General features: G+C 41.4%; 3 protein-coding genes across 4 annotated transcripts; 1 reads left to right on the top strand and 2 right to left on the bottom strand.

Moving 5' to 3' along the window:
* Window positions 1-15: 15 nt before the first annotated feature.
* On the bottom strand, window positions 16-7,010 carry firrm (fignl1 interacting regulator of recombination and mitosis). Its single transcript, XM_058072996.1, has 25 exons — window positions 6,671-7,010; window positions 6,366-6,481; window positions 5,922-5,961; window positions 5,754-5,842; window positions 5,535-5,639; window positions 5,306-5,446; window positions 4,623-4,785; window positions 4,465-4,549; window positions 4,251-4,389; window positions 4,076-4,165; window positions 3,935-3,999; window positions 3,713-3,861; window positions 3,511-3,643; window positions 2,939-3,125; window positions 2,353-2,435; window positions 2,171-2,222; window positions 1,925-2,014; window positions 1,646-1,831; window positions 1,442-1,561; window positions 1,281-1,376; window positions 1,089-1,202; window positions 757-861; window positions 600-680; window positions 388-531; window positions 16-307 (listed from the first exon to the last, which is right to left on the bottom strand). Exons 2-25 carry the CDS (start codon window positions 6,459-6,461, stop codon window positions 95-97), a joined length of 2,766 nt encoding a protein of 921 aa, XP_057928979.1. The 5' UTR covers window positions 6,462-6,481; window positions 6,671-7,010; the 3' UTR covers window positions 16-94.
* fsd1 (fibronectin type III and SPRY domain containing 1) lies at window positions 6,872-22,784 on the top strand. The gene is made up of 14 exons (XM_058073000.1): window positions 6,872-7,133; window positions 13,395-13,667; window positions 15,420-15,515; window positions 15,616-15,747; window positions 16,614-16,715; window positions 16,907-16,929; window positions 17,289-17,410; window positions 18,157-18,366; window positions 18,435-18,533; window positions 18,613-18,760; window positions 19,474-19,556; window positions 19,950-20,201; window positions 20,654-20,742; window positions 20,831-22,784. Exons 2-14 carry the CDS (start codon window positions 13,653-13,655, stop codon window positions 20,939-20,941), a joined length of 1,482 nt encoding a protein of 493 aa, XP_057928983.1. The 5' UTR covers window positions 6,872-7,133; window positions 13,395-13,652; the 3' UTR covers window positions 20,942-22,784.
* Window positions 7,317-11,930, bottom strand: LOC131129433 (uncharacterized). 2 transcript variants are annotated; one of them, XM_058073003.1, is made up of 4 exons: window positions 11,779-11,930; window positions 10,401-10,733; window positions 9,081-9,215; window positions 7,317-8,314 (listed from the first exon to the last, which is right to left on the bottom strand). In XM_058073003.1, the coding sequence occupies exons 1-4, from the start codon at window positions 11,825-11,827 to the stop codon at window positions 8,157-8,159; spliced, it is 675 nt and encodes a 224-aa protein (XP_057928986.1). In that variant the 5' UTR covers window positions 11,828-11,930; the 3' UTR covers window positions 7,317-8,156. The 2 variants fall into 2 exon arrangements, with proteins under 2 accessions (XP_057928986.1, XP_057928987.1); XM_058073004.1 differs by having other exon boundaries at window positions 9,081-9,194.
* Window positions 22,785-23,825: the final 1,041 nt, after the last annotated feature.

Below are 23,825 nucleotides of genomic sequence, written 5' to 3'. Positions count from 1 at the left end.
AATACATTTAAAAAATTCAAGACAAATAATTATTTGTATTGAACACAGGCCCAGATTGATTACATTTTGTTTACCCTCCATACAAACAATAGAATTAGTTTTTAGATGTAGCTGCGCTTATTTCACTTAACAGCACCTGCAGTTCTTGTAGGCTGGATGCCAGCCACGAAGGAGGATGCAGTGCTTTACTCCCTGACTTGTCTTTAGCGAGTGCATGGAGAGCTTTCAGTGCACTGGCAGCAGTCTGGACGTAGCGGCTGTACTCCTCATCTGCACCACTCTCCTGCCGAGCTCGTTTAGGCTGAGGCTGAGAAATAAATGGTGGGTAAAAATCAAATTTTTTTTCTCAATTGTTTTCTAAATGATGGCATGAACTGACTGACTGACCTCTGAATGGACCGCAGATTCAGAGGAAAGCTTCCTGGAAACATCTGTTTTGGTCTCTAGACTCTTGATGTGCTGCTCGATAACGGACTTCTCTGCCTTAATTCTTTCTAGCCGTGACACCACACCTTCCTGAGCAATCACTGCCTACAACACAATGCAGACACATTGACACCCAAACATCTACCTTAAGGAGACATGTTGGCCTTTCTTACCTTGCTGAGATAATTCACCAGCTTGGTTTTGGTTTCTTCTACACACAAACTCTGGGAAATGACCTCTTCGTGGTTTGTTATCTTAAACGTTACAAAATGTGTGATTGTTAGGTTTCAGGAGACAATCAAATAAGTATTAATGGAGTCACGGCTGTACCTCTGCAAATTGGGCAAAAGCCTCCAATGCATGTTGATGTAGTAGCCAAGAACTTTCTGATAGCAGCGAACTAAACAGGCTGCTCAAACTCGGCAGAATTTCACTCTGTGGACAAAAAAAAAGTATAAGACAGCTAGCTGCCTGTTGGTTTATGTGCAAATCTCAGGACAACCAGTGAAAATATAGTAATTGGGTCAGAACAGTAATTGGCTATTCTCGAATCCAGCATTATTAACCAAGAGTCAAATCCAGAGTAGAGATTGGCTAGTGTTTAACACATTGTAATATCAAAACCAATAGTGATTGACTACTATCTATTCAAATGTTAGTACCTGGCTGTCTGGAGGGATGAACACCTTCCCTAGTGATGAAAGGAACTCTAGAGCAACCAAAAGAAGCTGGTCTGCACACTTCCGGGACACAACAGCATCCACACACGTCAGAGCCTAGCGCACACGCAACCATAAAATTAGAACCTCCACTATGTTCTCAATGTAAACAGTGAATCTTAAAGCCACACTTACACGAACGATGACTTGAGGTTCAATGTTTTTCACCAAGGCTGCCGTCATTGACAAGAGGAGCTGCAGAGTATACTTCAGCACATGATGGCTCTGCACCTGCAAATAAAGACATAAGCACTACAGTTTGCACTGCACTCACACGACACATCTGCGTGTCTCACCTGATGTGGCGTCATTCTCGACCACAGTTGAGTGACTATCCTTGATGCAGATGATACACACTGTTCCTCAAGAGGGGGCTTTCCTCGAACCACCACTAGGAGGCATTGTAGTACAGCATTCTAGAAAGAAAAATACCAGTACATGCAGTAATGAAGCATGTGTTTCATTTAATCAATGCATCAAATATTTGTTACTGTCCTCACCACTTTGCTTGCTTGGCCCAGTGTGTGCCCCCCACTCTGCCAGTCGGTCAGAGCTTTTTGAGTTAAAGCAATGACGTCCAGCTCCACACGCTGACGGGCATCATTTGAAAGAGCCCTAAGGAGGATGTGACGCCATATTGGGAGATTTTCTGATTTGGATGGAGGGAAGCGCTCCAGTAACTCCATCTATGTAAAGCAATATATTAGGTAACTGGATCTGATTGTTTATTAATCCATGGGAATAACTTCTTTATGGGCACTGGTCAAACCTGTCCTTACCTGGTGGTTGGGCGTCATGAGGAAAAGCATGCGTCTGAGCAGCAGGCCCAGGTGGGATGACTGGTAGCACTCGGATGGACAGCTTTTCACCTGTGGGAGGAGGCAGAGGCTTTGGCTGCAGTTTTTGGCTGTAATAACATTGTACAGTGCTGGTGTCTTTCGAGATGTGTTAGTCTTCTTTATGGAGAGGTCCAGCAAGGCACTGACACTGCCAAACTGCACACAGGGGTTCTACAGAATACCCACCAAATGAGCAATGAGGAGGACATGATGTAGACAAAGTTCAGCTGTGCCGTACCTGCGAGAACAGACACAAAATCAGAGGTACCTACTGGCTCTTATGAAAATGAGCAACAGAACAGTTTGCAGCTAGGATTTACATGTTTTTTCCACATCTCAGAGCTACGGATTCAGTCGTTAGTTCTCACCGTGCAGTGAAGCACCACACATCTGCAGCCAACAGAGCTGTCTGACTGTCAGCCTGCAGCACGGCCTCCACTAAACACCGCTCCTGAAACAAAAGAAAATGAGTGACAATGAAGTGAAAAGAAAAATAACTTATCACAAAATCATGATCCAAGTGTAGCTTGCATGGCATCAGGGCTGCAATTTTTTTAGTCGATTAATCTGAAGCTTGTTTTGATTAATCGGTTAGGCCTTAGACCAAATCAATATTGTATGACCCAAACAATAGTATGAATAGTATTGTGTGAAGTAGTAGTTTGGTCTGCAACATATCAGCGAAATAGGTGAAAATATGTACCACGCTTCCTAAGTCACAGCTGTTGCCTCAACCACAAACATTAACGAATCTGCTTTCATGGATGAATAAGGAACTGAAAAAATATTTATATTTGAGAGGCTGACATCAGAGGATATTTACTTAAAAAAACGTTTAATCAAATGCCAAAATAGTTGTCAATTAAGAGAACCATGGATTCATCGATTAATTGTTGCAGCTCTACAAGGAATGACGGTGCAAGAGCCCTCAGATGTGTTGTGTGTAGAATTTACCAGAACAGGGAAGTATTGTGTAGGAAGCACGGCGACACTGGCACAGAGGCACACACAGACGTGATGGTGAGGGGACACCTGACCCTGGGCTTGACCTTTCATCATCACTCCCGGCAATGACACCGGAACCTTCCGTTCAACATAACAACGCCGGAAAGCGGTGAACACAGCTTGGTAGAGAGGAAGCCTGGAGAAAGAGGCCCGAATAATCGTCAGTGTACATACATACAGTAAGTAAGCTACTGCTCAATCGCTGGTTTGATGTCACCCTAATACACTCCTGACCAAAATTTTTAAGACCACTTAAACTTGCAAGAATTTTGCACTTTTGGATCTTCAAAATGCAACAAGAAATGGGAGTGATGGTTATTGGACTGCACTCTGCACCATTAACCTTCATTTGGGCCGAAGACCGTCCCGTGTCTGGACGGACAGCCAATCGGATCCTCCGGCTTAGGGTCTGAAATTTGTTTGGGTCTACCAGTAGCAACCTCAGTAGCAATGGCGCTCTGTGAGAAAATTTTGATCAGGAATGTGCATTTTTGAAAAAGTTAAGACTATGGCAACTTTACCTGGGTGTCTCCTCTGAAGACTGACTGCCAGCGTACCAAAGTGGCAGCACCTCCTCCTCTGGCTGGGAGGGCAATTGATTCAGGGCGTTAGTCAGCAAAAGGCACTGAGGAAGCTCATGTTCCTTTGGTATGTCTGCACAATAGAGCGAAATAAGAACTAAAAACTGAAATGGTGCATTTAAATTTGGTAATTTAAACTTACACAGGTCCTCCTGGAGGACCACTTCAGCAAAAGATCTGAGGGGAAGAAGCTGCAAAAGAAGGGCATCCATGGGTACCAGAGCTGCCACATTCAGCTCTTCTAAAAGAACAGGGGGCAATGCTGGCGCACACAAGCTGGGAGGGAACTTACTGAAAAGAAATTTCCACATTGCTTAAATGTATCAATACTAGTAATGTGAAAATAAACTAGACAGTCATGTACCTGACAATCTGGAGGTAGATTTGATGAAAGTGCCTGCAAGACTTTGTTAAAAAAGCCTTGAATTCCTGTAGAAACCACATAAGGGACAGTGTGTAAATGCCGTATTTTAAAGTACAAGAATATGGTAGCTTATTTTCTGACCTTTATGTAATGAACTAATGTGTTGGCAAAAAATCTGCACATTTTTGCCGTTTTCTGGAAAAGCTTGTGCTCTGTGCTCTGGGTCGCCTCCTACAATACATCAAAAAAGGATTAACATAGTAAATATATATAGAGATTTTATCTAGTCATAATTGCCAAGCCTGCAGCCACAAACCTGCAGACCAGCATGTTTTATCTGCTCAGCCAAATCCACAGCGTTGTTGAAAGAAGCCAACAGGTTGTCACACAGGCTGGTGCTGATGTCATTATGATGCAGATGATCCTCCACCAGTGTCTGATACTTTAGACTCTGTCTGAGCAAAGTAATAATACTTTAAAATAGGTTATGCAATAGTCAAATTAGTAGCCTAACTATGTATTGGACAAACTTGATGAGGAATTTCCAGGTGTTTGCATGCAGTGCCATGTCCAGGGTAGAGATAACTGAGCAAATATCCAAAAGGCTGTGGATTACTGAGGAAGATTACAAAAAAATGTTAAATGAAGGTATACAAGCATTATTATGAGGACCTATTGTAGAACAAACCTGTGACCATGTCACAGACCTCCTCCTCAGAGGCACTGTTATCAAGGGAGATCTTGTCCAGCAGCTCCAACAGACCCTTCTGGAGTGCGTAGGCCTCTTTGAAGAGCCCCTGTAGAAGGTCAGCCACCAGGGATAGGCGCCCACTGTAGATCACTTCACTCTCCTATCAATAACATGTATATAGAATGCTCGTTTTTATCAGGCCTTTCTGTGTGGACGATGCATGTTCTCCATATGTGTGGCTTGTATGCCATACATGTTAGGCTCTTTGAGGACTCATAGGTGTAAATGTGTCAGCCCTATGATTGACAGGTGATCAGTGCAGGATATGCCCAGCCACTCAATCCAAAGCCTCTTTTCCAGAGCTCCAACAGGTTGGCAGTGTTTGCTTTTGCACTGTTCATAATTGGCTAAAAATGACCTCAACATGCACACGTGCTCCCTTTAGCATGTCGTGGACTCTGTATATCCAACAGCCACATGCTGAAAAGTAAATGCAGGAGCCTTGTTCTTGTTTTGAGCATGTCTGATTACAACTGATTGGCTCAATGCAGCATGGTTTTGTAGTTTCCTGTAACTACTGGGATAATACTGTATTAACCAGAGAATATTTCAACAAACAAAGCAGTTTTTGGTAGTATAGCATCCTTACTGTATATGGTGCACTGAACCGTCAGACTCACCTTACAGTGCTGGAAAGTGTCTCGCAACACTTTCAGAATGCAGGTCGGTAAGGTCCGGATGGCCAAAAGGTCTGGGACTTCGTCATATGTGCCAACATGACGCACACATGCTGACAATGCATCAATGATCTGCATCATTGACTGGAAATAAGGCATATATTTTGTCAGCACGTTTGGGAGTACGAGACAAACTTTAAGTAATATTGACAATATAGATAGTGTAATACACCTTCAGGATGTTCCTCACTAAGGAACACAGCTCTGTGTTTTGACTGGACAAGCCTCCAACTTGGATTAAGATGTCTCTTGTCATACTGTCAAACATTGTCACGGCCTGTAGATATTATATGGAGTTCAAAATAAACACAAAGATGTAAACACTTACTGTAATACTTAACTGTCACATAAGATTATGCAACTGGACTGACATAGTTACAACAAAGGCAACCTTTGGTAAGATCTTGGAGAAGCATTCATTTTCCAGGTCTGACTGGGCAATATGAGGGAGGAACATGTCTGTTATTATCTTCAGTACACCTATAGGAAAATTATATATTTTTAAAAACATCCACACTGATCACAAATATATATAAAATTCAATGAAAGTGGAACTTACGTATATGTTCATCCCAACCCTCAGACTTATGATGTAAAGAGTGTAAACAGTTAAGGAAAATTGTGGACATAGGATAGCAAGTTATGAACACACTGTATTGAAATAATTAGATACCTGCATGGAAAATTAAGTCATTGAGTGTAGAGTGTATGGAAAAGCTAAACATTTGTGCTAGAGCAAATATTTATTAAGTAAATCTAAAATACACAAGTTTCTAAACGTATAAAACTGTCATATAGAGGAACCCTGGCTATTTTTTTATCCTATCTAATAGATATGTTGATTAGCATAAAAATATTGATTGTGAAAAGACGAAACAACTCTTTCTTTAGAAAAAACACGGCCTCGAATAGCCGTTTAACATACTGCTTTGATGTCATACCCATGGTGTAAGCAACCATTGGAAGAGATATTGTGCATATTATGTGATGATAAGTAGGATATAGTAAGTTTGGGTAAGACCGACTTGAGCTCCAAGCGGCATGTTTCCTGACTCCATTGTACAACCTCGTCCAGGAGAGAAGTATTGGCTTGAGACATGACGCCAACCGCCACAGAAGCTGTCAAAACAGGACAGCAATTAAGTCATATGTATATGCGTATGTATATGTTAGCTTGTAAAGTCCGTACTTTAGCTCAATATGTCTGTGTGTATACATGTATACGTATATATCGTGTGTAATTCATTTAGAGTGTAAAGAAGACATGGCTTGATAGCTAGCGTCATAACATGGCGTTATGGTACTTACAACTTTCATAGAAAACTGTTGTCGTCACTTCCCTTCAGATAACACTAACATCAGTCACCACACAGATGCTGTGAAGTAGTTTCACCTCACGCCAACAGCTACAATTTTAACCATGTCATATATAAAGCGTTGCAAAGTTTAGCTAGTTCAAGGTCTCCCGCGCCAGTGCTTAAACAGGATGTTGCGTCAACGTCCACTTCCTCTTACTTCAGCGTCGACGTAACAACATTGTAAACGACAACAGAAACAAATAGAATAAACCTAATTTCCATGGAGTTTATTAGTATAATAGCAAAAAGAAGGATTTCGCTCGGACTAGTGATTTAAATCTCCGCTCCTTGAGAGGAATCTGGCCGTCGCAGGCTTTGCTCTTTGGAAGACGGCTCTTCTTCATTTTTGTAGCGGGTCGCAACCAACGTTCAGGTGAATACCGCCACCTGCTGTACCGCGGTGCTTACAAAGGGTGAGTACTTATATTAGACTTACAGGGGGGAGGGGGAACAAGTTCTACAACTGATGTAATATTTTTCATCCAAAATTATAATTCATAAGAAATGAATTATAAATTAAAAGAAAAATTTCCTGTTGCTCATTTTCCTCAAATTCCCAACTTGTTTATATAACACTCCCTCCTCTTTCTGCTTCGTGTCCACACCTACGGAACCACAAATTTTGACCAATCACGTGCAACTTTAATGGCAAAAAAACCCAGATTGAACGACTCCTGTGTTTTATTCATGACCAACACATCACTAGCTAATTAGTTGCAGTCATGCTCCACCATGTTAGCGATTGGCAAGTTCAACTACTAATGTATTATTGAATGTATGTTAAACTTGTCAGTGTCTTAAGATTAGTATATGTTACCAAAACCATCCCAAACTGCACTCATTTTTTTTTCAACCTTTATGAACGCAATAGCTGGGTAAATGCAATATATTACTTCTCTTGTGGTCATACGGCAGCCATTTTGGAAGACAGATCTAATTGATTGGGCAAACACCAACAAGTCACATATCACTGGGAAGCCTGGGATGTCATCTCCACAGCACAGCAGCTTTTATTCTTGTGGTGTCGGACAAAATGCATTGCTGGTTCTTAGGGGGATATAATTTTATTTGATTACCTTCAACGATGTGTATCGGTTATTTGTACCTTGTACCTTTAAATGTATCATTGTACTTTAAAATGTATGATGATTGTTCATATGTCACAGCCTTGGTGATGTGGCAAAGCAACCTTTATAATGAAGTAAATGAAGTTTATTTATATACACGTTGACACAAATGAACCTTTACTCTGCATATAAATTACATATTGTTTTTTTCACCAGCACATAGCCATCCATCCATCCATCCATCAATTTTCTATGCTGCTTATCCTCACTAGGGTCACAGGTCTGCTGGAGCCGATCCCCGCTGTCTTTGGGTGAGAGGCGGGGTACACTCTGGACTGGTCACATAGCCAACTTAAAGCTCAAATTTGATCATTTGTGGCCTCTTTGTTGCTGTTTGGGCCTGTTGTTGTTGTCCCTAACAGGACTCGGGGTGCGCAGCTTCTGGGAGTTTTGAGGCACCCTGAGCTGGGCAGTTGAGGGTGGGCATGGGGGAGGTTGTGTGTTTATGTAGATTGGATGGCTCCTTTCTAAAAGAACATGGCAAAAAACAGTCATGAACTCATTAGAAGTTACTGCTAAAAATGTTATACTGCATGGTTGCATGTGGGTGCACACACTGAAACTAATACTTAGCACCAGCCAGACAGCAGATGTAATCCAATTACCCAATTTGCAGGGTGCAAAACTTAGTCACTTTCACAAAGACAGGAAGTCCCACACACAGCAGACATGCTTGTTGTAAATGCTACAGCGGTCTCAGGTCGGTGTAATACTTTTTTTAATAATCCATAATGAGATCCAACGCAGGTGTTGCATCAAATATTCTTCCTTTACAACAATGCTCACCTAGAGAGGTCATAATTTGAAGTGGTTGTAGTTTACAGTGGTACACAACCCTTCTAAAGTGCTGTGACTTTATGAGAACTCAGCTGTGTGGTTGCCGCTGTGTGCTTATGTGTATGTTGCTAAAGGAAACAAACACAAAGTGTGTTTCAAGCCTTGAAGGTCTCCGGTCGGTTATAGAAACCGCATAGGATAACACTTGCCAGCCACTTTGTGTCCTACTTCAACTTTTTCTTGGTATTGCTTGCTGTGCTGTTCAACCACAGAAACCACTAGATCAGTCAGCCTGGTTTGTGGCCTATTTGGACAAGATCCTTTTGGTGCTTCACTATAGGAAAGTACTGTACATCCAGTTAACCCACAAGAACAAATGATGAAAATGAGTTCATAAGTTAAGGAAGAAAAATAAGGAAAAAGTTATTCAACTGTAACACAATTGAAAAGGCCTACCTCTGCGATTACGCTGCCTGGTCAGAAGCACACATAGGATCAGCAGAACCAGTACAATGAGTCCTAAAACTCCCAATGTGACCCAGAGCCACCAGGTGTCCGGAATTAACACAGCTTTGGAAGGAGCAGAAATACCTTATATTAGAAAAAAAATACCTTATATTAGAAAAAATATTACGCAAGAAACTGCACAGAAACTGAACACAACAGTAACCTTGAGTGACTTACAGGTTCTGTGCTCTTTACAAGTGTTTATTAACTGTACAGTGAAGATGTCATCAAATATTTTGACACTCTTAACTGTCAGACAGTGAACCTCTGTATAATGACACTACAATTAAGCAAAACAAACAGTGTTGTCAGATTTTCCTATTCTGGAAGCCGTTTTCAGATAATACAGTTTCAGGCCATCCAGAAGGCCATTTCCATTTGAACGTTTGTAACTCTGGGCCACACTCCGTCATTATCTGTGCGGTAACGCACCTCAGAGCTGTTTGCAACTCAAGTCCCGCCATCTGCAACAAGAAGAAAATAAGAAAAGAAACAAAAAAAAAGAAAACCGCGGTGTACCGTGGTGAAGTTAGTTTCACGGTGGACATTGAATATTCTAAAGCACACCACAAATTGATCTATAACCATGTCAAATGATTAGTGTAACCCTAAAAGTATTTTGCACACCCATTTTTTCCAATTTTATCTTTTATTGGATGGATTTGTATTGGATCTTTTATTGAATTAGTGACCTGACTCACAGACGTTTGTATCAAAAGCCAAACAATATTGTTGGCTATGCTGTGTGATTTAAAAAAAGTCAATTCAGCAATTCTTTGGTTGCATTATTTTTTTTAAATGCTTTTAAGCGCTATTTCCATTACCATTTTCAAGTCCACAAATTAATTTTTGTAACAAAAGCTTATTGTTATTTTTTAAAAAGGATCGGTACCGGATAGGAACGAATCGGCAAAACGATTAAAAAAATCGGATCGCATCAGAAGCCAAAAAACATGAATCGGGACATCCCTAATAACTATTATGAACTGACGTCATTACTGTAACTGCCCTTTTTTAAGGAAAGACATTTATTAGTTTTAGGCCTCTGGCCTAATGTGCGATTGGTTGAATAGCCTTTTGATGCTCATTGAGCTGAGGTGCATGAATGCTAGTTTGAACGCTGAAGTTTTGTTTGACTTCTGAAACATACAGTATTTTTACAGAAATCCAATTCATGCAACTTATGTGGGGATTGACTTTGTGGGTTCTACAGTAAACACAAGAAAATAATGAAACCACTTCCATTCATGAAATGCAGAAAATACTTACTCACTTCTGTTCCATGACAGTCCTCAGTCATTAGTTTGGGAATGTCTGCATTGATTCTGCAAAAGTACCATCCGCTGTTATTTTTTGAAACATTGACTACAGTGTGCATCTGAAATGTGTCCTCTGTTTCTTTTGACAAATGATTTATATTGATTATCTCAGAGTTGTCAAACGAGGGTCCAGATGGATTAAAATGCCAGTATATCTCGAATCTCTTTGGTGTCCAGCTCCTCAGTTGGTAGCACAAAGTCAGAGTGGAACCCGCCGGCACGACCACTCTTGTCCGTGTTTCGTTTAAAATAGCTGTGCATTGTGTCTTGGCAGCTACACACACTGCAGATGGTGAGGGGAAAAAGTTGTCAGTGTCAGAGTCATGGTTTATTTTGTACCTTGTTTTTTAGCTGTTCTCATAGCAGTTTAACAAAAAATGTTGGGTTTAGCCAGTTCATGAACTGCTAATAGTGTTAATGGGAAACTGCACTTTTTTGGAGTTTTGCCATCATTCACAATCCTTATGTGAATCATGAACACATATTTCTTTCCATTCTGATGAAAGCATTTTTACCTGAGGACTGGAGGAGCACATGTCTTGTGCTGGAACACACAGCCATCCCAAGCAGAACGGACATCATAAATGTTGTCACCGCTTCGACTTTTGGTAGTGTTTTGTTTCTGTAACTATTACTAATTACTAACTATTACACGTTATCATCAGTACGTGTTGCAGTGCATCAATGCAGGATCACAGCGTTTATATCAAACGATGCACGTTGTTAGAGGGTTTTTTTTAGAGGGCTTCATAGTCAAAAAAGGTGTATCCCAATGACAGCATTGTAAGCTTGCTGAAATTAACGCGTTTTCATGTTGTAATGCACAGAAAAGGGAAAAAAAATATGTGTTCATGATTCACATAAGGATTGTGAATAATGGGCAAAATTTTAAAAAAAGTGCCGTTCCCTTTTAAACTTATTTTCAATGATAAAGGTTTGCTTTACACACTGTAGTTTGCTTTTGGGGGATTAAGCCAAAAATACATAGCTGATTTCCATGAAACTTAAAATTTCTCATTAGGATGATGACGTTTCCATTTTTACTGTATTGGCATTTGTCTAATGATTATAAAACTTTAAGGATATTTATATTGTGTGTGTGCTAGCATGTCTTCCAAGGCATTTTGAACACAACACATTTGTCATTAACAGAGGTATCACAATTTTGTTTGTATTGTGCGACCTTCCATAATAACAATAGCAGGAACTTACAGAATCTGTCTTAAAACTATACATTCCATGTCATTCATAAATTACGTATTCTACCGTTTACTGTTAGTATAGACTCCTGAGTACATGTTACCACTCTCGTGTGTCATATGGCTTACCACTGAGTAACACCAGCGTCGTCTGCTTCAATAACATTTCCACCATCATCTTCTTCTCATCCTGTCTGCAGTTCTGAAGGACCTAAATGTTGAACTGTGCATGAGTGGGTGGTTGGACTTTTTTTCTTCTCAACTCACGAGTGTCAGAGTCTCTTACTGAGGTCACTGTGGTGGGGCGTACAAGAAGTACTGCAGAAAATAGAACACATCTACATGCACATGCACGCATGTCTACTTTATCTAAGCTATGGTTTATACAGTATTTTATAGCAGTTATTTTTCTTTATTTTCTTTTTACATTTTCATTGTAATGGCCACGGTTTAGTGTAAATGTTGAAATGTACTAGTCTGTGTTATGGGTCACCAAAGGTTTTTTTCTTTCTTTCATTTTGGTAACATTTATTTTCATAGCTTATTTCAAGCCAAACAAAACTATTATGCTTGTTTTACCAGAAAATTAACAAAATGTTGGTATCCACAATCAATGTTTTGTATTTCACGATGCATTTATTTCTAATCTTCTCATATTATTGACTGAAAACCTGAATGAAAAGCAGGTTTGACTGCCTCTGTTGGCACTGGTCCTTCAGTTTGGCACCACTCCTGAAATCAGTGTGCACAATGCGTGTTTCAAGCACACCGCAAACTCGTCACTCGTCACGGTCCACACGGAATGTGCATGTTCACTGGACAGCTCAACTGATGAACTGCCAAGTGCACCCACCACAGAGTCAGAAGTGGTTGGAGAAGGCACGCGCATCACACACCATGCGTAGCCCGACGCAGCCCCACATACAACGAAAGCTCCTCGTGCACTAAATGTGCTACATAGTGTCTGCATGCTCACGAATTTGAATTGAGGCTTTATAGCCGCTGCCTGACGGACGATCACATCATGAGCCTCAAACTTACTACACCCTGCCAAGTGCTCGCCCCCAAATTGCACACCAATTGAAAACTTTTCAAAGTGCCACCCCAATGAGACATTTTTTGAGGCACATTTTGTAGGGTGCAAAGCTTGTAAAACCTCTCACAAAGACAGGAAGTCCCACATACAGCAGACATGGTTGTTCTGAATACTGCAGTGGTTTATTGGGCGACATCGGAGCACCCCTTATACCCAAATAAGATACTACACTACACATTATGTAGATTTTTTATGGAGATCCCCAAAGGCATCACAGCTGTGTACTTTATACCAATTATGTGTCTTTATGCTGTGATTGGCTGGCGACCAGTGCAGGGTGTACCCTGCTTCCCGCCCAAAGTCAGTTGGGATAGGTTCCAGCATACCCCAGCAACCGGCATAGAAAACAGATGGACAAATGGATGTTTCTTTTTTGTATTTCCTTGAAAATATCATTGTTCATTTTAAGGCAATGAGTAATTATGAGTAATGAGTAAATGTAAAAGAAAAGTATTATGTTCTTAACCATTGTGATACTATCCACTACAGTGTTTCCTTTTTTCTGTAAGGTCCCTGAAGGCATTACCGCCCTCTACTTGTATATGTATGTATATACACACATGTATACATATATAAAGGATGCAAAAGTAAGAACAAAATGTCTGCAACGATTGTGATACAAGCCATACATTTTTTTTATCTCCCTAAGGTACCTGAAGGCATCATCGCTCAAAACCGCAGCAGCAGACATCACTACCCACAATTCTCTTCTGACGCATGCGCAATACGCTCAGCGGCCCTAAAGGCGTTGCTGCTTGCTGCTTTCTGCTGTGCTTTCGAAAGATGCATCTCTCTCCAGCATCAGTACCAGCTCCACCGTGCTAATTTCTAGAAATCGGGGGGAACGATAGGAGAAACCGGCAGTGGTGCTTACGGAACAAGGGTCGCCGGAGTACGGGCCGGCGAGATGGGAGACCAGAAGGTGAGCTTGAGCCGGAGGAACAGGTGTTTCCGATTGGGGGAGGACATTGGAGGGCGTAGCGTACAAAGGAAGAAGGGAGAGAAGCGGTCCAAATGTGGTCTCTGTGGATGACAACCTCAAATAAATAAGTGTCATTTTGCTTTAAATCAATGTTTCATCCATTTGCGATTTTGTCTTCGATTAATTCGCATCATAGTCACGGATGGGCGGCCTCTCCTTATGGACAAACATGGACGCAGTCTTTCTGAGCGAAATGTCTTGCTTCCAGCCTTGGGATGCTAGTTGGGAGGCAACGCATTGGGTTCTTTCCCTCACTTTTGTGTGCAATTTTGTTCCCAAAATGAGAAGAACCCTATGCATGTGTGTAGTATGCCTGCTCATCTGCATGATTAAATTATCAATGCGCATCCTTCCGGCCGTGAAGTAGCCTCCTCTGCTGTGAGGTCATGTGGCAACACCCAATGAGAGGAAAGATAATCCGTCACGTTTCTAAAAGGAGCCTACAAGGAAACGTGACGCAGTAGTAGTTAGTGCAAGGTAAACTGGGGCTGCAGAAGCCTTAAGGACATTTATGTAGATTTATCTTATTACTTCTGCTCCCTCAACTTCATACTATAGGCTGCAAAAGGGGCAGTTATATTCCAGAAACCTGCACTGAAACTCCCTTGATTGACTATTTGTAAAAGTAATTAGCAATTATATTGTACTTTCTTTAGATGACATAAAACAGGCTGTGTCTCAGAAGGAATACTTCCGTACGTACACAATGTACACTGCAGATTTCGTTCCTGAGGGTGCAAATGTTGTCCCAAATTGATTACTGTTGTTGCACACTTACTGGTATTCACAATATTTATCTGCTTTTTTATTCTGCAACATCCAGGTACTGATGGCGCACAGTGTTTTGATGTACTTCTCGGTGTATACACACTTAAGCCCTCAAAATGATACATATAAGTAGTGAAGAGGGTAAATTAAACCACACCACTGTAGCTCATCATCACAACTGATTGCGGTTAGAATTTTACAGCTTCACTCTCATGGCTTTTCAAAAATATATTAATTGATAAATCATGCTGTTGTGAATATGGCCTACTAATTAAAAAGTATGCATATTTAAGCAGATTTTTCTGTATTTTCTGGTGTAAATGAAGAATTTTCAAGCATAAAGAGGCTATATGAACTAACATATATATAAAGCACGAGATACAAGAACATGTATTCAAATTGTGCTGTGTAGTATTCTACACTGGTGTCCGTAGGAGAACCATACATACATGCACCAGACTTAATTGCTAGAACAACAGGTCCAATTTTATTTGAGGGGGAATTTTTCTGATGCAGTTGTATTATTCTTGTCAAGGCAAATTGTTTTGAGAAGCCAAACTCATTACTTGTGGTGAGTCCTACTTTTGGTGAACTGTCAGTTGACGGTTCTCACATATAGCTGGTTAGGAAAGATCACATTACAGTAATAATAGAATTTATTTAATTGAACAAGAAAATAAACAATCACTATAAGAGGGTTCAAATGCTGTGGTTGCGGTATGCGCTCCAAATTCTTTGTCATTTGCAGAATCTGTTCATATGACTGAGGGCCCACAGTAGAGTGTAAAAATTAAACCACAATTTCATTCAGTCTATATTTGTTTATTAACTCTGAGGATGATTTTTCGCAACTATAATTTATTGCCATTAATTCATGCATATTTATATATATTCTTACATCCCTTGGATTTTGCTTTCTTGCAGGAGTCTCTACGTAAAATCACCCACACGCTGGCCACCAAGAATGAGGAGATTTCCAATTTTATCTGCAGTCTCAAACAAAGCCTGGATAACTTGGAGGTGTGGACACACAAGAGCATACATATATGAACATGTCATTGAAGCATTGATCATTGATTGATTGATTGATTGATTGATCATTTCTCGTCCACAATACCAGGCCAACTCTACCAGAGTACAGGATGACCTTGAGTTGGAGTTCAATGCCCTCCACACAGTTCTGGATGAGATGAAGGAGAACATGTTGACACGCATTAAGCAAGAGCGAGCCAGCCGCACGTACGAACTGCAGGTATAGCTACTTACAGATGCATTACACTCATTACACATGTCACACTCGTTCATCCATCCATCCGTTTTCTTATCCTCACAAGGGTCGCGGGCATGCTGGAGCCTATCACACTAGTTCAGTGGTTCTCAATTATTTTCTGTCATGCCCCCACTCAGGGACAGAAATGTTGTTCCGCCCCCTGAACTGAAATAGTTTTGATAAGCTATTCATTAATTCATTCATTCCATTCATTTTCTACCGCTTATCCTCACGAGGGTCGCGGGGGGTGCTGGAGCCTATCCCAGCTGTCTTCGGGCGAGAGGTGTGGTACACCCTTGACTGGTCACCAGCCAATCACAGGGCACATATAGACAAACAACCATTCACAGTCACATTCATACCTATTGACAATTTGGAGTCACCAATTAACCTAGCATGTTTTTGGAATGTGGGAGGAAACCGGAGTACCCGGAGAAAACCCACACATACATGGGGAGAGCATGCAAACTCCACACAGAGATGGCCGAGGGTGGAATTTAACTCTGGTCTCCGAGCTGTGAGGTCTGCGCTAACCACTTGTCCTCCGTGCAGCAACTTTGATGAACTAATAATATATATTTATTTATCTGTATTGTACAGACTGAACTCAAAACTTAAACCAGTGAATTGCAACAAAATGGAGGTGAAATCCTCTTAATGCAGGGATATACTGTATAGCATGTAGTCACATGTACAGCAAGAGCATTTTTCTGCATAACTAAGACATCTGTCGTGCTTTGTCAAATGACAGTCGCAACTAGTATGAGCCAATAACTTGTGCAGAATACTGTAAATATTTTATTTTAATGGAGGAGAAAACATTCCCTTCTCTTGGTGCTTCCTCCTAGAATCAGCTAAGCGCGTGTTCTAAAGCGCTGGAAAGTTCAGAGGAGCTGCTGGAGCTGGCCAATCAGACACTTTGCTCCTCCCAGACGGACGGCTTCACGCAGGTAATGCTCCACCCCCTTCTGTCATGCAACCTAACTGGGTACCTGTAATTAGTTAAAAAGCTGTCCTTTTTGTGGCATCAGAACGCCACCAGCAATATGTTTTATTCTTGTGACAGAACAAATGATGGCTGCCAAACTCAGTTTTTTCTTCGCTTCGTATCTCTTCTCTCCTCCTCTTCCTTCCCCTGCAGGCAGCCAAAGACATTAAGGATAGGTATCGTACTCAAGCCATCCATTGCTTCCATTTTGTTCTTTTGCCCTTTATAACCAGCTACCTGGTATGATAGCATGCATGCTCTGAAATATGTAGTCACTCCTTTTTCTTAGACCATAAACACTGAGGTAACTTTGTACTGAAGAGCCTTTTTGTTGTGGTGTTGTACCGTCCTGTGTCAGTCCTCCCTCGCCCCCATCCTCCCTGGATGAATGCTCTCCCTTCTAGCTCCGCCTTTCCAGCGCCCATCCCGGGAATGAGCTCAGTGGTAGTCACAGAATCCTCGCTGACGTCCACACATCTTACTGTGTTTGTGATTTTCCTATTGTCTGTCTGTTCTGTGTCCCTCTTGTCGGAAGCGTGACAATGGCTCCGGCCTTCCGCCTCTCCCTGAAGGCCAAGGCCGGCGACAACATGAGCCACTTGATGGTGGACTTCAGCCAGGAGAAGGACTTGCTTAAGGGGCTCAAGTTTCTCCCAGGTGGGCACCACCATTTTGTAGTAAAATACAACAAACGGTCCAAATACTAAACAGAGATACCCAAACTGTATTTGCGTGATCATCCACTGCATGAAATTAGTTATCCAGAAGGGCAAATCATTCCTTAAATAGCAAAGAGCCAGAGTCATCACCTTTATTAACGCTATAGGTGATGTTTTAAGTAATTGCCAGTGAGTAAATTTGTCACAAAGTGATGCTTGCTGTCCACAGCCGCAGTTGTGGTAGTCCATGTGGAACTAAAACTAATCATAATGCCCAAAGTGATGTCTTGTAGTAAGCCATTCCCTCACCCACACTGTATGTGCTTTCCTTTTTCTAGTTAGGGTTATACCCTCTTTCTGCATTCTTGCCTGGTTTTTGACAATCAGTAATAGCAGCTGCGAGATAACAGACACAGTTTATTTTTCGCCCCATTTGCCCCCCAATGACAAGCGGTGACCCAAATTGCGACATTTTTAGCGCAATTTTTTTCAAATACTGATTGATTTAATGGATAACATTTGTTTAAATTGTAAATGTGTTACATGACTAACTTCTGAACTTGTTGCAAGCATTTTATCCCTTTGATCTACTGAAAACAACCCATTTCAGATCCACTCATCTAAATGCATTGCAATTTTATTCAAGTCGGTGACTTGGCATCAGCAATTTAGTGTAAGTGCAGCCCGCAAAGCCTGTGAGAGTCCAGAAGTACAGAACGGGTCTATTCATTTCTGTCCTCGCAGTTCCGGCGACACCAGAGATCCAAGTGTCGGAGTGCCAGGTGTGTGACAACACAGTGACTGTCATTTGGAGCTTAGCAGAGCCTGACAGCAAAATAGACCATTACATCCTGGAACATCGGCGGACCAACCACGAGGGCCCACCACGCATCCGAGAGGACTATCCTTGGATGGTGGTGGAGGGGATAAAGGAGATGGAACACATACTGACTGGTTTGTGTAGGATCATGTGGATGTGCAGTTGTTGGAGTCAACAATGATTGTTGTGTTCTTATCGTCAGGTCTGCGTTTTGACACTCGTTTCATGACGTTCAGAGTGAGGGCATGTAACAAGGCCGTGGCAGGGGACTTCTCTGAGCCTGTTACTCTGGAAACACACGGTAAGACTGAGTGTGAAATGGTCAGAACACCAATATCGGTTACCTTCTGCCCACCCTTTTTTTTTTTTAATATCCCCAGCGTTCACTTTCAAATTGGACTCTGCGTCAGCCCACCAGAACCTGAAAGTAGAGGATCTGAGTGTGGAGTGGGACGGCAGTGGAGGAAAGGTTCAGGACATTCGCAAAGAAAAGACCAGAATCAGCTCGCCCATGCAGTCACCAGCCAGGTAACAGTGGTCATACTTACTATCTTACTTTCCAAGGTTTATTTATGTATTTATTTAATTGACCCTTTATTTAACCTGATGAAAAACCCACTGACGTCAAGACCTCTTTTAAGAAGGTCACACAACACAACAAAGGCAGTGACAGTCATGATGGTCAACAAAAACATACTAGCAACAAAACAAACTATTATGTACGAGTTTTTTTTTTTAAAGTGCAGGGGTTATTTTTTCCGTCAGTATTAAGATCGAAATACTGTTAATATGGTAGCATCCCTGCTCAGTTTCTGATTGACTCCACCAACTAAATGCAACTTAGGCTGGCAACAGCAGCTTCTGCTGGAGTGAGGAAGAATTGCAGGATGCTTAAAATATATCTCTTATGTAACCATGTTTGTTTTCCACTCACATGGAATGTATGCAAGCTTCATTCCAGCACTTCAGCATGTATGACGCCAATTAGACAGATCATTAGAACTCTGACTAGACACGCAAGGTGATTTGGGAAGGTACTTTTAATGTGTTGGTTACATAAAGTTAATTTATTACATTTCATTCATATTCATTCCAGCAATGGTAAATTACACCTTACAACTGGACTAATGAGACTGCTACGCCAGGGTGCCTAGAAACTGGAAAGCGCTGCATCAACACGGTGCTGTGTTTGATGCAATTTATCCTGTGGAGTTTCCACCATCTCTCTCTTGTATAATCAGGCCAGCCTTGATGTCGCCTAAGAGAGTACCAACGGTCCGACCCAGCAGAGACCGCTTCACAGCAGAGTCCTACACAGTCCTTGGTAATGCAAATGTGCAATATTCCCATCACTGCTTCTGTTACTACCTCAATCATATTTATTTAACAACCATTACAATACACTCATATGTGACTTTAGTCATTATTTGCACTATGACCCATTTATCACTGCACTAAAATTAATATATCTGCTCCTGCATATGCTCCTGTGCAATATGGATATCTTGTATATATCTTGTTAAATTCTGTTTTACTCTACTTTTATATACTTTTTTTATTTTTAAACTTGACTATTGCACTGAAAGGAGAACCTCTCCATTCTCGTTGTTCATCTTGTATAATGACAATAAAGGCCATTCCATTCCATTCCATAAACTTGACTTACAAGGCTGACTATAATCAAACAGCATGTCATGACCTGTGCTTCAATTCGCAGCCGACACCGCCATCGATGCTGGCCAGCAATACTGGGAGGTGCGCTTCGACAAGGAGAGCAAGGCCTTCGCCGTGGGCATAGCTCTGCGCAACCTCGGACGCTTTGACCAGCTGGGCAAGAGCAGTGCCTCCTGGTGCATCCACCTGAACAACTGGCTACAGCAGAGTCTCACAGCCAAGCATAACAATAAGGCCCGAACACTGGACTGCGCTATCCCGAGCAGTATAGGAGTCTTCTGTAATTATGATGAAGGTGAGCAACCCTCAGAGTCAGCGGCACTGAGAAACTTTGGTTTTAGGGAGGGGGCATTGGATGAAGTCACCTTTGTTGATTATTGGGAAATTTGAACATCGATTGCATTAATAGTTGTACATTCTTTTAGTATTAACAAATAGAGGCACAAAAAGTTAGCTGAGTTTGAGGGAAAAAGAGTTTTTAAAAAGTATGTAATTGACCCTGAACATAAGTGATTTTCTGCATCCTTTGCTAATGGGATCAGAGTCATGGCTACAGGTGAGTTCTAAGAAGGGGAGCATTCACAGTGATTTAGCCCCATACAATGTCTGGGCATGATCCTGATAACATTTTTACCTCCCAGGCCTGGGTCACGGCCTTTATTGGCTCACCGCACTCTCTGTGGCAGTGAAGGATCCATCAAGACTTAATGTCCCGTTTTAGTCTGATTTCTTTGTGGTCACCTCCAGGCGTTCTTTCCTTTTTCAACGCCAAAACCAAGCAGCTGATGCACACCTTCAGGACCAAGTTCCAGCAGCCGGTAATCCCGGCATTCATGGTAAGATATCACTCATCTAAAATCATGCAGGTTATTCGAAAAATCATGCACTGAATTTTACTTTGTCGCTATCTCATGCCATAAACAGGTGTGGAATGGCAGCTTCTCGGTGGTGACAGGCCTGCAGGTCCCTAGCGTGGTCCAAAGTGGCCAGAGAAAGAATAGCGGTACCAGCAGCTCCAATGCCAGCCTCACCTAGAGACCCAGCACTTCTCAGCATTCACCCCTGCACAGCCAGCTCGACGGGCCCCGCCTTGCGGTCCACAGCGCAACAGCTACAAGGTCATAAGATACTGTGCGCTCCTCACACGGGCGGGAGTGTGGCTTCTTGTATCTTCTCGCATGTCAAGTTCCGTCCTACGACTTAGCGCTGGCCGCTGCCCTTGTTAAACCCATTCCCATCTCCTTCACTGCAGGTCATATCTGCTCTCTCCCTGTGCCTTTCTTCTCATTTCCACTGTTGCGAGAGAGACACTGTCCCATTTCACTTTAAATGTTAGTAGCTAATGTGTCTATTCGTGTAGCTTAGTGGTCATTACGCGCCTATATGGCTATTTAACCCAAATGGAAAAACCTGCTTTTTGCTGCCCAATACAATGTACATGTACATGTTATTGGCTTCCCTCCTGTCACTGCTTTACAGGTTGCAATCTCAACTCGTATCAAAGACTACTTGAATCGTGCATGACACAAGATGGCTAAAGTCAGAGAGTAGATGTGCTCTTTTCAGAGTTTCAACTTTTTAAACTGACCTTTTCATCCTATTTATCGTGAAAAAAGTATTGAGCTGAGATATGCTAGGTAGCTAGCTAAATAACCTTGCTACTAATCATTGATCACCTTATCATTTTTAGTAGAATCAGGATTTCTTGAAGCTCATTTTTGCTAGCCGCATTTTTGATTTAGGAGTTGACAAGCAAATACAGTGGAACCTCCAAAATCGAACACTCCAAAAGTGGGACAAAAGTAGACCTAAAAAGTCAAATGTTATTTGACATCACATCAACTCTCATTCCGCTTACTGAGTTAACTTTGTGATTGTGTTTTACTTGTTTTTAGCTTTTTGTGTTTTGTTTAGCTTACCAGTGATCAGGAAAAGCTGATCAAATGCTGATAACCATAGAGCAGGAAATGGACCTTAATGTGACATGAAGTGTATGGCTCATCAGTACAGTGTGTAGTAGCGGTATGGGCAATACAATTGTACAATTACCGTACATATGTATCATTTCCACACACTATTTATACATGTCTTATATTACTATATAGATTATTATACATTACACAACATTTAATTCCAAAAGAGTGACTAGTTTTACTTTATTTTAGTTGTACCTTGTGTCATTATGCTAGTGTTTTATACTTCTATACTTAAAAAAAGTCCTGTGTACACAAAACCCAAGAATAAAATGGAAGGTGGGACGGCATGAATGGTTAAGCATGATAAATTATTTTTTTAATTAATTTTATGAGGGTGACAGTTTGAGCCTTAAGCAAATTTATTCCTTTTCCATAATTAATTGAGAAAAACTTGGAAGTCAACCAGCGTGTATGACTTTGGAGTTTCCACTGTACAAAACATACTGCACTGTCAAAATGTACTAGCGCATGATCACTCAGCAACCTCCTGAACCCCATTCTTGCTTTATTGGTCATAAAGAAAACAGAGCTTCATTTTTGTTTGTATTTCTGTCATTAACTTCACAGTAGAATGCGAGCTGTCACTGTTGCCTCCCGAATATAACCTCCTTTTAGCCAGTATGGTTTGACTGACAAGTTATCTAATGAACTCTATCTGTCTGGTTGCTGTCCCACCTGGCTGGAAAACAGCCGAGTTGGAATGGATGAAGTGTTGTCATGTGTACATGTTTACTTCCTCATTGCAATGCCACTTTGTTTGCAACTGGAAAATACCTGTAGTTGCTCGTAAAGAAGAAGGGAATCTTTTTGGTTTGTTCACATGCTAACGAAACGTCACACCCTAGTGTAATTAATTCTCATTAATCAATCAATGGGGTAATAAAGGAATGAGATCACTTTGACTCAAGCTGTCTGTCTGAGAGGCAATGTGGCTTAGATAGAAAATGTTTTTTGTAGCGTGCACACAGCAGTCATCCTAATTTGGATTAGCACCACTTTGCACCCACCTCCTACTTCTAGCAAATTTATTTATCATTCGATTTTATGCAATTATCTCAAATACAATTGTCCGAGCCCTGCCCTTCACAAACAATTGATGGCAGACATAAAAATAATTTGTTTCAGTCAATGCTTGAGGGCATGTGTCAAACTCATGCCGAGGGGCAAAATCCAGCCAACAGAACCGTTTGGAAAATATAATTGACCTCATCAAACAAAGTGCTAACACCAATACTCCTCCGGTATAAACTTCCCTTCTGGCATTTATATTTATTGAAACAATATTGTACACAGCTTGAAATTCACAACCAATAATGCCCAATTCTGACCAAAAGTCAATATAATTTAACTACACGACTAAAAGCGCCAGCACTTTAAATATTACACCATGTCTGTATGAAATAATACCTTGAAGAGGCAAAAGACAGTGATCATTTTAAGTCCAGCAAAGCATGCTGGGAAATGCATAATCTGCCCATTCCACAGCTGCAAACGATCCTGGGTTACACATCTCATGGATTGGGGTGTTATTGTGTTGATATACTTTAGCTTTTGAGAAAATGACAAAGGTGGTGGTCATTCAGCAATCACTTTATTGAAGTGAGCAACCACGTCGAAACAACCATAGCCGTTTATCCACAGCCGTTTATCATTTCCGTCCATTTCACCCCACAATTTAGAGTAGGCCCACTGTGCAATTGGGTTTGACACTCCGATCTTAAGGAAACTCACATTATGCGCTTGATTCACAAGGGTTGCGGAGGTTTGCTGGAGCCTATCCCAGCTGTCTGGTGAAAGGCGGGGTACACCCTGGACTGGTCGCCAGCCAATCACAGGGCACATATAGACAAACAACCATTCACACTCACATTCATACCTATGGACAATTTGGAGTCACCAATTAACCTAGCATGTTTTTGGAATGTAGGAGGAAACCATAGTAC

This window comes from Doryrhamphus excisus, chromosome 5 (assembly GCF_030265055.1).
Source record: "Doryrhamphus excisus isolate RoL2022-K1 chromosome 5, RoL_Dexc_1.0, whole genome shotgun sequence".
Lineage (NCBI taxonomy): Eukaryota > Metazoa > Chordata > Actinopteri > Syngnathiformes > Syngnathidae > Doryrhamphus > Doryrhamphus excisus.
The sequence above is the reverse complement of the archived record's forward strand: the minus strand, read 5'-3'. Positions and strand labels throughout refer to the sequence as shown.

Coding starts and splice junctions, on each gene's coding strand:
- firrm (XM_058072996.1), bottom strand. CDS start 6,461: ATGTCTCAAGCCAATACTTCTCTCCTGGACGAGGTTGTACAATGGAGT. Junction 4,166..4,250: donor TAAAACATGCTGGTCTGCAG/GTTTGTGGCTGC, acceptor GATGTATTGTAG/GAGGCGACCCAGAGCACAGA. Junction 4,000..4,075: donor CATTAGTTCATTACATAAAG/GTCAGAAAATAA, acceptor TGGTTTCTACAG/GAATTCAAGGCTTTTTTAAC.
- LOC131129433 (XM_058073003.1), bottom strand. CDS start 11,827: ATGATGGTGGAAATGTTATTGAAGCAGACGACGCTGGTGTTACTCAGT. Junction 10,734..11,778: donor GACGCTGGTGTTACTCAGTG/GTAAGCCATATG, acceptor CACCATCTGCAG/TGTGTGTAGCTGCCAAGACA. Junction 9,216..10,400: donor CTGTCATGGAACAGAAGTGA/GTAAGTATTTTC, acceptor TTCTAATATAAG/GTATTTCTGCTCCTTCCAAA.
- fsd1 (XM_058073000.1), top strand. Junction 18,534..18,612: donor TGTTACTCTGGAAACACACG/GTAAGACTGAGT, acceptor TAATATCCCCAG/CGTTCACTTTCAAATTGGAC. Junction 20,202..20,653: donor CTTCTGTAATTATGATGAAG/GTGAGCAACCCT, acceptor GGTCACCTCCAG/GCGTTCTTTCCTTTTTCAAC.